This window comes from Castor canadensis, chromosome 5, assembly GCF_047511655.1.
Source record: "Castor canadensis chromosome 5, mCasCan1.hap1v2, whole genome shotgun sequence".
NCBI lineage: Eukaryota > Metazoa > Chordata > Mammalia > Rodentia > Castoridae > Castor > Castor canadensis.
The window spans coordinates 12,538,762-12,552,146 of record NC_133390.1 but is presented as its reverse complement, the minus strand read 5'-3'; the positions used below and the strand labels follow the sequence as shown (position 1 = coordinate 12,552,146).

At 43.8% G+C, this 13,385-nt stretch overlaps 1 protein-coding gene across 15 annotated transcripts in view; it reads right to left on the bottom strand.

Moving 5' to 3' along the window:
• The window catches only part of Tiam1 (TIAM Rac1 associated GEF 1), a 357,705-nt gene that overhangs the window by 30,842 nt on the left and 313,478 nt on the right, over window positions 1-13,385 (bottom strand). For 14 of the 15 annotated variants that reach the window (XM_074072823.1, XM_074072826.1, XM_074072830.1 and 11 more), the window contains one exon: window positions 9,205-9,308. In XM_074072823.1, coding sequence (XP_073928924.1) covers window positions 9,205-9,308 — 104 coding nt within the window. Of the gene's footprint in view, window positions 1-4,719; window positions 5,119-9,204; window positions 9,309-13,385 lie in introns of those variants that run through there. The other variant, XM_020186248.2, reaches the window with a different exon arrangement.

Genomic DNA, 13,385 nt, shown 5'->3' with positions numbered 1-13,385 from the left:
TTTTTAAATTGCAACAGTACTGGGGATTGAACCCAGGGCCTCAGGTATGCTAGGCAAGTGCTTTACCACTAAGCCACATCCCCAGCCCAAAGCCTGTGATCTTAACCATTCTAATAAATCAGAGGAGAGCAGAGGCACAAATTAGCCACAAAGAACAAAGAGTAATTAATTACTACTTTGCGATGTTGAAAACACCTTTCTGCATCCATTAAAACCTGACATTGTGGATGGATACCATGCAGTTTTTAAGTATCTCTCTCCAGATTCTCCAGAAGCAGCAAAGGAACACTGAGCTTTGAGAAGAAATGCGTAGGCTTTGAAAGAGGCCTTAGAAGATCTCAGTGTCCACCTCAGTCCAGGTGTAGTGGCTCATGCCTATAATCACAGTTACTCTGGAGGACTGTGGTTCCAGGCCAGCCCAGAAGAAAAATCTGAGAGACCACATAACAAACAAGCTGAACAAAGTAGTACACACCTGTGTTCCCAATGAGGATTGTGGTCTAGGCTAGACTGAACAAAACTGTGTGACCCTATCTAAAAAATAACCTAAAAGGTCTGGAGGCATGGCTCAAGTGTGCAAGGCCCTGAGTTCAAACCCCAGAACTGCCAAAAACAACAACAACAAAAGGGAGGGGGATGATGATTCAGATGAAAACCAAGACTTTGCTATTTAATTGAGGTTCAAGATTTTAAAATTTCAAGGTATAGGAATTATGCCCAGCTGTTCAAAGCACAGGTCACTGACAAGCCAAGGGGATCAGAGCCTCTCCATTCTGGAGCATACTAGAGTCACTGGGGCATCTGTAAACTTCCCAATGACCAGGGTGCAGCTTAAGTCATTTTAATCAAAATTTCAGGGCAGGATGTGCAAGAATCAACATTTGTGAAAACTTCCTGCAGAAATGGTCCAGACACTATCGTGGAGCACAGTCTAGTCTATTTGTTCCAATGCACCTCTCTAAATGTCTGACTGGTGCCTCTGAAGGGCAGTGGCTGCCTTTCTTAGACTCCTCTTCTCTGCTTCTATGGTCAATTCAACCTAGGCACAAAGTTTGCATTTTCAGTATTCTGGTATAGATAAAGAATTACTTCTCTATCACCCAGGAAGTACATACAAACCCTCCCCAAAACAATAGCTGGTACACAGAGCTGGAAGTCAAGCTGACATTGTGTGGAGAGAAGGAAAGCTAAAACCATGTGTATACCATGGGGCAATTTATAAACACACAGAAGAGCAGCTAACGCTAGGGAACCTTTCTCTCATTAGCATATGCAAAGAGAATAAAGACCAAATGAGACAGGGAAAACCATAACCTATCAAATTCAAGTTTACTGCCGCACCACCACAGGGAAGAGCAGAACCATCGTCTATATCCACAAATCAAGATATGAATTCTCTTATCATTGCCACAGCTTTGTTAGTGACACTGCCAACCCTGCCAGAAATAAGTCACCTGTTGGTGGCACCATTCCACTTTCTCTGTGGAACTGTGCATTTCAGGCATTCAATATCCCACAAAGAATTTTTCTTAGATGACCATGGAAAAATTCACCCCAAGGGCTGAATTTTATCTCAATAAGATAAGTGTGAATTATATCTCAATAAGGCTGTTTAAAAAAGAGACATGTTTTTAATCAAAGCTTGTTTCCAGAGAAATAAACTCTACAGTTTTATTTAATTATGACAGGATTTTACTAACTTAGTAGCATCTTTAAACAGGTAGCTAAATAGAGGTTTGTCAAAAAAATTGAAAAGGAAGTCAAGTCTCTTTTTGATAATAGCTATCATAGGCAACTTATAATACAGGATAAAGAGATAAAAATCTGCTATCAAAATAAAAATTCCACGGACAAATGGTGATAAGAGTTGACAACCAACAGCTCTGCCCCCCATCTTATCCCAAACTCTCCTTAGCTGCTTTGAGGGATACCAGGGAAGTTGTAACAGACACCTTTGCTTACTGTACGCTTCTCTTGTCTTGTCTTTTTTTTATGGTTATTGTTACAGTACTGGGGATTGAACTTAGCCTAGTGGCAGGCAACTGTTCTACCAACTGAATCATACCCCCAAGTCCTGTGCTTTTAGTTTGTTTCTGAGATAGGGTCTCCCTACTTTCTGTGTGGCCCACCCTCAAGCCTCTATCCTCCTGTCTCTGCCTCCCAAGAAGCTGGGATTACCGGTGTGCTCTCCTACACTTGGCACAATATTTTTCTAAATGGTCCATCTGTAAGCACAACTGTCTGTCCTTCACATAAAACAATAGTAAAACTACTACTCATGAAAAATATACCCATCAGGGCAGTCCCTTTAGCAGTAGAATACACTTTTTTGTACTTTAATCATTTAGACAAAAATATCCACATGAAATCAGTGTCCCTGAATATTACCAGTATGTCCCAGACTTCACAGGTGGCTCTGACTTCTCACAGGCCAGAAGTATGAAATTCACACAGGCCCTTCCTTCAGACTGCACTGAACTCATCATTCTGGGCCGTATCTCAGCAAAATGACAGAAGGTATGGGGTAGAGTTTCTGGGTTCCTGTTTGCTATGTGATACCATAAATTCTTTGGAGATTTCCAATTCAAGAGCTAACACAGCAGCTGAGTGGCCTGTGGGGAATTCATGCCCCTGAGGTGTGGTACCCTGAGTTCAAGCAGCAGGGCCTGGGCTTAGAGAGGACACTGCACAGACAAGGGAACTACTGTAACCTTAGTATCTGGGGGACACCAAAAGACTCCCTGGGGTCCTCTCTGGTATGCCTTCCTTATTGGATACATTCCTGAGCCTAGGAGAGATTTAGCATGGTCATCTCTGAAATTGAGCAAGGGACAAAGCCATCTCCCCAGTGGCAGCCCTGCTCCCTGACAAGAGCACAGCTTTAGGGGTGTCACAAGGAACCAAGTCCAAATGGATGTCTACATGCGATTTAAATAAAGAATAAAATAGCATCATAGAATTACAAGTTATAATACATATAGGTATGGTGAAGGCCCTTAAGTTTCTGCTTGGAAGAATTAACTTGAAAGGATGTCATAAAGTTCGAGAATTTTCTTTTTTAAAAATATTGTCCCCAAATACCCTTTGGAGAAAGTATAAAAGGCAGGGCTCTTTTGGAATTCCTCTAAGCTAGAGATTTTACATGTCACAGCCCAGCTTTCAAGTCTCCCCTTTCCCCACTGTGTCCAAACTCGTAATTTAGGTCAAAGTCCACGAAGTAGCTTCGCCCCAATTCAGCGATGCAGTGAGTAGGAGGTGTAGAGGGCAGCGCTCTGTCTGCTCCATCACTAAGTGTTAGGTGGCAACAGGGGTCACTCACACCAAGCACCTTAGTTAGCCACAAGTGCCCAGCAATGCAAACTCAGCGGGAGGTACCCACCATGCGCCCACAGGCAAGAGGAGGCTCCAGGATGTGGGGCAAGGGGAAGACAGGCAAGGGGTCCTCCAGTAGGGTAAGCACAAGGAGGATGTGATCAGTCACCCTGGAGACCAAAGAGCACACCCTGGCACTTAAGAGTTGAACACTGTTAAAGGGAGTGAGTTGTCCCCCTGTCAGCACTGAAAAATGTCCCTCAGACAGAGGAGACAGGACAATGGGAGGAAATGGGTCACTGTACTGAGGCCAGCACGAAGCCCAGCGTTGTTTATCCTCTTGTGGAAGATGAAAAGAAAGTACAAAAAGGGAGGGGGCAGACTTTTAAGAACACACATCAACTCAAGCGCCCCAGCTGTTCAAGCGCTTCCTGTTATGCAACCAGGGGACGCAAAGTCTCTCCAGATGAACTGAGCTCTAAAAGTGTTCTTTGACTTTGACCGATTTAATACATCCCACGGACTTAAAAGCAGTGAGAGTGGCCTCAAACCTGATGTCTTTATTGAAGCTTTTGGGGAGACCAATACCAAAGCAATGCACACCCTAATTTTAGAGCCTGCTATATACAGTGGTAACTTCTAGAGTTCTCTGTTCACCTTTCAGGTCTTCTAAAACAAACTTCACAGAAGAAACATCCAAGAAGGACAGAAACTTAGCTGGGTAAATGAATTGGGTAAATTCAGTGATATAAACTCTAATACTCTACAGACCTTGATGTTAGCACTAAACTATTAAAAGACCTAATTTGATCTTGTTAAGCTGTTTCTTGCCATTAGCACAATACCTTTTCTTCTTCATTAACGTTTACTATGGGAACTGATCTATTGAAATAGGTTATAGTTAATGTTAAACTGTTAACACATCCCCTGAGCCAATCCTTCTACTTCTACCTCCCACTCAAGTCACAGAGAGAAAAGGAAAAGCACCTAATGCTTAAACAGGAGAATCCAGGTCCCAGGCTGAGTGGGGATGGGCTGATGGGGAGGCTTCATACATCCAGCACAAAACACACTCACAATCTCAAAAGCCAAAAGGGAGAAGAGAGAGAGACAGAGAGAGGGGGAGAGGGAGAGAGAGAGAGAGAGAGAGAGAAGAAAGGAAAAAAAAAATCCCAGTGACAGTTATTTTTTTAAAAAATGCAGACTACACCTTTCTTCCATTTAAATGTAAAATGCCAAGCAAATTTAACTGCACACCGACTGATCCTCCACCCTCCAAAACCTGCTACAATATGCAGTCTTTGTCAACAAGGGGGATCCAGAGAACAAAAGGCTAAAATATGGGGAATGGGACAAGGACAACTGCCCTCCTCTGAGCTGGGGAGAATTCAAACAGCAAACGCTCACCAGATGAAGGGTACGGTAGATGGAGTCTCCAGAACTGTCACTGTTTTCCGTCTTGGGCTTGCGCTTTATTTTCCACAGTGCAGACATTGTCAGGAATAAATTTTCATGATAATTACTTCTGCCACCTCATGTGTTCGGCTTATAAACAGAAGCCTTCTAGCCCCATGGACAGCATCCTGTTATCAGGGTATCCTGGGCCGGCTCTCCCAGGCAGGGCAAGCCTGAGACCACATCTTAACACAAAAAGGACAGCAACTGCAACCCCTACAGAGGCACCTGCTTCTTGTCCTGCTGTCAAAGGCAAGACTGTGGACAAGCCCTCATGCTTTGACTTCACGTGGTTAAACCACAAAAGTTCCACGAAGGAAGCCACACAGACAAGAAAAGAAAGCCTGGAGCGCCTCCCTCCTGGGATGCAGGATGCAGGATGCTGAGGCTTTCCTTGCAGCTGATTGGCCAGCATCCTGCATGCACAGGACCTTAAACCCGCCCCCTGCCTGGCTGGGACAACTTCACAGCTCTCCTCCCTGAGTCAGGGGCGGGCACACCATGGCACAAAAGGTGTCAGTCACCACTGGACAGCTTCACACTTTGCATAAATGCCTGGTTCCAAAAGCAGATATTTCCCAAGACAAGAAAAATGGGATTAAACAGAAAAAAAAGAAATCATCCTGAAAGTAAGCATCCCTGAAAAGGACTCTAATACATTCACTGAGCAGAAAGCAACATCATCGCTGCCCAGGCCTGGGATGCACGCGAGGGCTCTGGAGACACTAATTAGCACTCAATTCCATAAACAAGAGTTTTCAATTAGAAGCTGGCATGGAGAAACAAGTGATGGGTAGTGAGGCTTTCTGAGGTTGTCACTCATGGTCACCAGAGGAAGGAGGCTGCCAGACTGCCCCTGCTATGTGACAGCCCCACCCCCACCCTGTGGCTGTGACATTCTTGTGTCACCACTGCTGAACAAGCACACAATTATCCCCTTGCTGAACTCAAAAAGGCCACGCACAGCAACCGCTGCAACAAAGAACTCCAACACAGTTTCTTTTTCTTGCCTGAGGTCGTGTGAAATAGCTCATTAAGAAAGAAGAACAAAAATATAAAACCACCACAAAATCATCACCCTCACCTATTGCTATTTATTTATTAGTTACATTCCTACACCCAGAGAGGGTGTGTGTATTCAGACATGTCTAATCGTCCTGTCTCACTTAAACAGTGGGCAATTTAAAAATTAATTTTCAGTTCTCAAAAAATGCAATAGAAACATTTAACCTCAACCAAGACACACCCAACTGACTGTGTATCTAATTGTCCTCTAGCACCATGAATAAATTAATTTCTTCTTTCATGAAGCCTGGCATTTAACACTAGACCTTCACAGTCTGGCCAGAAGGTCATTTTAACACAGTATTAATAACACAAAGCCTGGAGGTTTTGTGTTAATACAAAACAGGATGCACCGATTTGTGCTACCACAAAGCTGTGTGACTTTGAGCAAGTCACTTAACCTCTCAGTTCTAGAATTCTACTCCGCAAAAAAAATGGAAACTCAGATTATCTTTCTCCGAAGCACTATGAGGATGAAATGAGTTAATATGAAACAGTACCTAATATATGCAAAACATTAAATTAGCATTTCTTTGCATTCATTATTAATAATACATGGCAGGATCCAATCTCAAAGATCTGCTAGTACAATTTGAAATTTTTTGCCTTCAAATAGTCTAAACGAAAAATTTAATTCATCAAGAGTAATTTTAGCTTACTAACTTGGGTTGTATGACAAAACATTTCAAAGAAAGAAGATGAAATATGAATCAAATGCAAACTAGGGAGTATCTCTGGGCACAGCACTACCAGGGCCTCCCAACATCCACCTAGCAGAAAAGAAGCTGAAGAAGTGTGAATGCAGTCTACTGTGTGATCACCCTAATCAGATTGTTACCCTAATCTGTTGTCAACAATTCTGAGGAGGCTGGGCATGGCAGATGCGCCTGTAGTCCTAGTCCTTGGGAGGCTGAGGCAGATTTCAAGTTTAAGATCAATGTGGACTGTACAGGAAATACCCTGTCTCAAAAAAAAAAAAAAGAAAGAGCAAATTCCCTGTCTTTCCTGAAAGCCCACTGAGGAATTTCTGTAGAAGTCCAGAAGAGCACCTGTTCTGACATTTGACCCTCTCCGTCCCAGGTGGGTTCTGGGGCCTTGTTCTGTGAGAAGGAGTCACTCAGCGAGAGACCCATGGGGTTAGACCTCAAAAACCTGGGGCCTCTCCCTTCCTCTCCTCTGCCAGAACCTTTTATTACGAGGACTCTGTTTAGAGCCTCATGACTCACTATATTTAAAATGGAAATAATCTCCCTCAAAATCCACAAGGGGATGAGAACATGGAGCTATTACAAAGACAGAAAAATTATCTAAGTCAAAAAGGACTTAAAAATAAGTGTTTTAGATTCAGGAAAATAGCTGTTTTCCTAAATCCAATTAGAAATTGAAACCAGCATTTAGGACTAGAGGAAGTTCAGTGGTACAGTACTTGCCTGGCATGTGTGAGGCCCAGGGAGGGAGTGAGGGAGGAAAGAGGGGAAGGAGAGAGGGAGGGATGGACAGAGGGAGAGAGGGAGGGAAGGAAGAGAGGAAAAGAGGGAGAGGGGGAGGGAGGGAGGGAGGGACGGAAGAAAGGGAGGGAAGGAGGGAAGGAAGGAAAGCGCATTTGAAGGCAACACACTGTCCACACTGTCCCCCCAAAAGTGAGTAAAAGTAAAGTAAGGGCCACATAAAAGCAACATAAGTAGTTTTTGTTGTTGTTTTGTTTTGGGCTATAAATGAAACACGCATTTCCATTGATCTGATTTCTAATAACTAACCAATAGCACAATGCCTTCCATTAAGGCATAGATGTTAGCATTAACATTCAGATGTTTTATATTCTTCCTGAATAAAAAGACACCGACACTGACAATCTTATACTGATGAAAGAGAAACAAGTATGGGTAATAGAGATGTCACAGGCAGTCAAGCAAAAATGTCCTGTAGTTGGGTGTGATGATGCATATCTGTAATCCCAGCATTCTGGAGGCTGAGGCAGGAGGGTCAAGAGTTTGAGGCCACCCTGGGACACACAGTGAATTGTAGGCCAGCCTAACCTACACAGTGAGACCCTGTCTTCCCACCTCTTCCCCCCACCCAAAAAGGGGAAAAAATGTCCTAGAGGGAGACAAATGGAAAACATGTAGAAATACAGGTTTCAGAAATAGCTCATTGTTTTGTTTTAGAGTTTTTTGGGGGCAGTAATGGGGTTTGCACTCAGTCCTTGCACCTGGACTTGCAAGGCAGGTACTCAATCACTTGAGCCATCTCCCCAGCCCTTTTAGCTTTATTTTTCAGATAAGATCTTGTACTTTTGCCTGGGCCCACAGTTTTCCACATCTATTTCCCCAGTAGCTGGGATTACAAGTATGCACCATCACACTTGACTAGCTTTTGAGACAGTCTTACTATTTGTTCAGGCTGTCCTCAAACCTTGATCCACCTATCTCCACTTCCCCAGTGGCTGGGATAACAGGTAAGCCACTGAGCCTGGCCTGGAATAGTTCCTATTTGAACAGAATGTCTCTGTCATCATTGTGTTTTCACATAGTTCTATCATTTGACACGGCCAATGATCCAATCACTGGGCAAAAACAAGACCCACCCTTATTCTTCAGATGAGGAAACACAGGGGCAATTTAAGCTTACGTCATTTGTTCGGGTCAGTGCCAGGTAAAGGAGAGATGAATGCAGGTATGACATGAATCCAACAACATTACGTGAAAAGATGAGTAAATACAGAAACAATCATACACAATTGCTTTGGGGACATGGCTACACAGTTTTTTAAACTGCACTGTGTTTTGGAGACTCAAGTGCAAAAAGGCTACTGACACACAGAGTTCTTCACAAAGCAGAACAGAAGCACACAGAATTACAATGATTTTAGTGTCTTGCACCTAAGAGCCACAAGAAAACCTTTTTCTCATAGTACTCAACTGACAACCAGTCTATGTGGATTAATAATTTCAAAAAGATGCATGCCTTTAATAAAAACTGAACACAGATCATTCAAAAGCAGCTATTACAGAAACCCTAAGTAGCAAGAAAAGTCAGACAGTGCCTCAATCACACACATTTTGGATGCATTTCATCCCACACAAATGAAGATGCGAGAAGAAAATGATATGAAATTACGACATTAACTGGGAGCTCCAGCAGTGGCTGAAATTAAAGAAAAAGGCCTTCAATCCATCACGAGTGATTTCTGGCCCACGTTCACCCACATGGGTGCTTCATGTCCAGCTAGCTAGCAACATCTCAGAAGCAGAAACACTTCATCCCGTAGAGGCCTTGCAACCACATTCAGAGGCGGGGGGGGGGGGGGGGGGGGGTGTCAGGCGGGACTGTCCTGTGGCTCAGACCCGGGATGTGCAAATGAAAATCCCTCACCTTGCTGCTGTGATCTGTCTCATCGGAGGACTCCAAGTCTGGCCCCTCAGTCTCTTCTGGAGCGGTCTCAGCACTACTGCCCTGGTCGCTGCAGAGACTGTGCCCTGTCGGATGGAATCACAAGGCAATGTGGTCAGGCTGGACAGAGATTGCTGAAAGCCGTCCCTCGTGATGGGGACACAGAATCCAGCTCAGGATGGGATGCATGCGGTTAGACCTCCGCAGACAAGCCATGAGGCTGACTCAAGAATGGCAGTTTTTACTGACACTACTACTGTTATTCCACACTATTTTTATTACTTGTACTACATATCTGCTAATCTACAACCATGTTATAGACTGAGATTTGATGCTTACCACTAATTCTTATGCTGAACCACTAAAGCCAATGTGATAGTATTTGGAGGTGGAGTTTGGGAAGGTGACAAAGTTCAAATTAAGTCATGAGGGATGGTGTCCCCCTGATGGGGTCAGTGTCCTTTTAAAAAGAAGAAGAGACTGAAGCTCTCTCTCTCCCTACCATGTGAGGACACAGTGAGAAGGCAGACATCTATGTCAGGAAAAGAGCCCTCACCAGGGAACTGAATGGGCCAGCACTCAGACACTGTGATATCCCCACCCCCAAACCTGTAAGGAACAGCTGGGTACAGTGGGGTATGCCTGAAATTTCAGCTACTTGGGAGGCAGAGGAAGGGAGGAGGATCACAGTCTGAGGCCAGCCTGGGCAAAGTTAGTACAAGACCCTGCCAGAAGCCAGGTGTTGGTGGCTCACGCCTGTAATCCTAGCTACTTGGGAGGTTGAAATCGGGAGGGTTGAAGGTTCAAGGCCAGCCTGGGCAAATAGTTTGAGAGACCCTATCTCTAAAATAACTAGAGCAAAAACGGACTACAGGTGTGTTCAAGTAGTAGAGTCACTTCATGTAAGCATGAAGCCCTGAGTTCAAACCTCAGTCCCACCAAAAAAAAAAAAAGGACCCTATCTGAAAAACAAACTAAAAGGAAAAGACTAGAGCCTGCTCAAGTGGCAGAATACTTGCCTAACAAATACAAGCCTGGAGTTCAATCCCCAGTAACACAAACACACACAATAAACAAATAAGTAAAATAAATGATGGCTGCTTCAAGACACCCAGACTCTGGTACTTTGTTATAGCAGCCCAAGCTAAGATAACAGTTTATAATGTATAATAAATTCATAATATAACAATATACATTTTGTATGTATGTTATAAATTAACTTAATTGATCTATAGTTAGTAAATTAGTTGATAAATTAGTTCATTACTTGCTAAAATAATTGAATAAACCACACCAAGAGGCAGCACAACCAAAAATGACTGTCCCTCATTCATTGCCTGAAAAACCCCACAACATGTGCATTTGCCAAGTGTGGTAAATTATGAAGATCTTAGCATGCCCACTCTTTCCACCACTCAGACAGTGGTGGGTACAGTGATGGTGACTTTCTTCCTTGCCTATTTATTTTCACCTACAGTGGCTTGTTACAGTGGTTTCCATTGTTCCCTGTACTGGGAAGGCAACATCAGAATCACTTCTCCCTAGAGTGGAGGACTTCTCAAATTTACAGAGCTTCTAGATCATGTCAAATCCAGACCTTTATTCAACAGACAAGGAGCCAGGCCCAAGATTCTGTGTTTCTTACAAGCTCTGAATGTTACTCAATACTCACGGTCTACACTGGGAGTAGACTCTTGAACCTCTGAGGACCTTCCCTAGCTGAATCTGCAATTACAGGGTTTTGAGGACCATTGTCACAGGTGCTAGACACTGGATTTGCGACCCACTGTCATTACAGGCAGGCAAGCGAGGGAAAGAGGAAGGAAGAGTGCAAGGATGCCTCCTCTGACACTCTGCAGGAACATTTCTGGCTGTGCGAAGGCTTGGATGGGTGTGAATGTGTCCCCCTGGGTTCATGGGTGGGAGCCTTGGCCCTCAGTGTGGCAGCGCTGATGTGATGGAGCCTGTAAGAGTTGAGGCCCAGTGCAAGGTAACTAGGTCACTGGGAGTGTCATCCTTGGGAGGCATTAATGTTGGTCTGAGGACTGAGTTCCTTCTTGAAAGAGCAATTCATATAAAAGGAGCAAGCCTGGCCCCTGACTCTGGCTTCCTGTCTCTCTGTGTGATCTCCTCCACACAGGCTCTTGCCATTGTGATGCTATCTGCCATGGGCCACTCAGTCAGAGGCTGAAGAGATGGGACTGTCAGACTCTAAAACTGAGAGCTAAGTAAACCTCTTTACTTCATAAAGCACACAGCCTTAGATATTTTGTTGCAGCAATAGAAAACAGACTAATACAAACTGCACATTAGCGCCTTACCTTCATGACACCAATAGAACCATCAATTGCCCTAATACATCACTCCCTATTCAAACTCCAGGCAGAACTGAGGGAGGTAGCAACCCTTAAGGCTGCCTCCTGTGGTGTTTCCCCTTCTCTGGAATGAAGCACCAGCTGAGCAAGTGACCTTCTCTGATTTTGAAGTTTCTGACCCTTATGTCTCCCCCACCCCCTTGCTCTGGCTCTTGCATTTTTCTGGCATTTCTTTTCATTACTTAATCTATAATAAAATGGTAATGGTAAAAAAAAAAAAAAGGCTCAGTTAACTTAGCAGGAATTCTCCATGTCACATGGCCGCCTCCATCAGAAACAAGACTGAATACATCATATGAAGGCCATTACCTATATAGGTACTGGGGGCTGAAGAGTGGGGGGAAAAGGGGTGCTCACATTGTGGTCTGCAGAATGTCCCCCTCCCAGAGCTGTTCAGTTCAGACTGTATGAGCCAAGGTTGTGACACTGTGTATCCCTGTAGCTTCATACAATGCCTGGAGTGTAGGGGACACTCAGAAATAGTACAAAAACAAATGAAAGGACTCTCACTTCTAACAGTGCTGTAGGCTAAGCACCCAGAAAAATAAAGAAACCCTACTTCTACACAGAATTTAGAAATTCAAAATAAAAGATAGTATCCTTATTTCTGCAGTGCTGGTGAACAAATCACCAGAGCCCCAAATGAAGAAGGCAAAAGAAACTGAAGGCAGTGTAGCCCCAACACAGCCATCAATGCCCGAGTCCCAGCACGACACGTCCCGGGGGCATGAGAACCTACTGGTGGTGTTCCAAGACTTCTTGCAGGACAGACTTGTACGTTGGAAACTAGGCCCCCAGCTCCTGGGCACTGAATTATGTTTGAACTTTGCAGTGATGGTGACAATCATAAATGCACCCACATGTTTCACACACCAGCTATGTGTTGCACCAGGAAATCCCAAGATGGAAACTGCCTTAAGGACCTTCTGGATTTGTATTCCAAAGGCTCACGGCAGAAGCTAAATCACCCCACCTGAAGGGTGGATTCATTTATAATGATGACTTCACAAAAGCCCAGAAAAAAGCATGGCCATGCAGGAACACACAACGCAAGCATTAAAGGACAGGAGGACAAGTCCCTGTAAGCACCAGACAGGCAGGAGACACAAGCATGAGCAACAGACCCCCGAGGATCAGGGATCCACACCACAAGTGCCAGAAGTGGAATGCCTAATATCTAGGTACTTTCAGAAAATTCCAGATACATTAATAGAATTTGTAAAAATAAGAGCTATAGCAGCTGAAATTAAATAAGCTATGGATAAGAATACAAATGGAAGAAAAAAGAGAAGGCAGGCCATTCTGACTGGAGACAAACTGACCTTACAAAGCTGAAACTACACATGTGAAATTGCATTTCCAGCTGAAAAGCCATTCAAGGGGCTGGGGTGTGGGGTTCAGTGGTACAGTGCTTGCTTAGTATGTGTGAGGTCCTGGGTTTGATCCCCAAGTGAGAAATAAAATGCAGTTCGAGAAAGAGGTTATAGTAAGGACTTTTGAAAAACAAAGGGTGAGAACATTTACCAAAAATAGAAACTCACTAAAAAAAAAAAAATTCTCTAAAGTATGTATTTCAGGGAAAAAGGTTTTAGGTATTACAATCCTACAAACCTGGTATACAACCTGAAATGATAAAGAGTTGCTATACACATGAATGAGATTACAAAACCAAACAACACCCACCTCCCTCCCCAAAAGGCATGGGGGGGATAGGGGTAAAAAATATAAAATACAACTAAAACAAAAATGAGGGCAATTATGTTTAAAGTAATTCATGGTAATTTTATG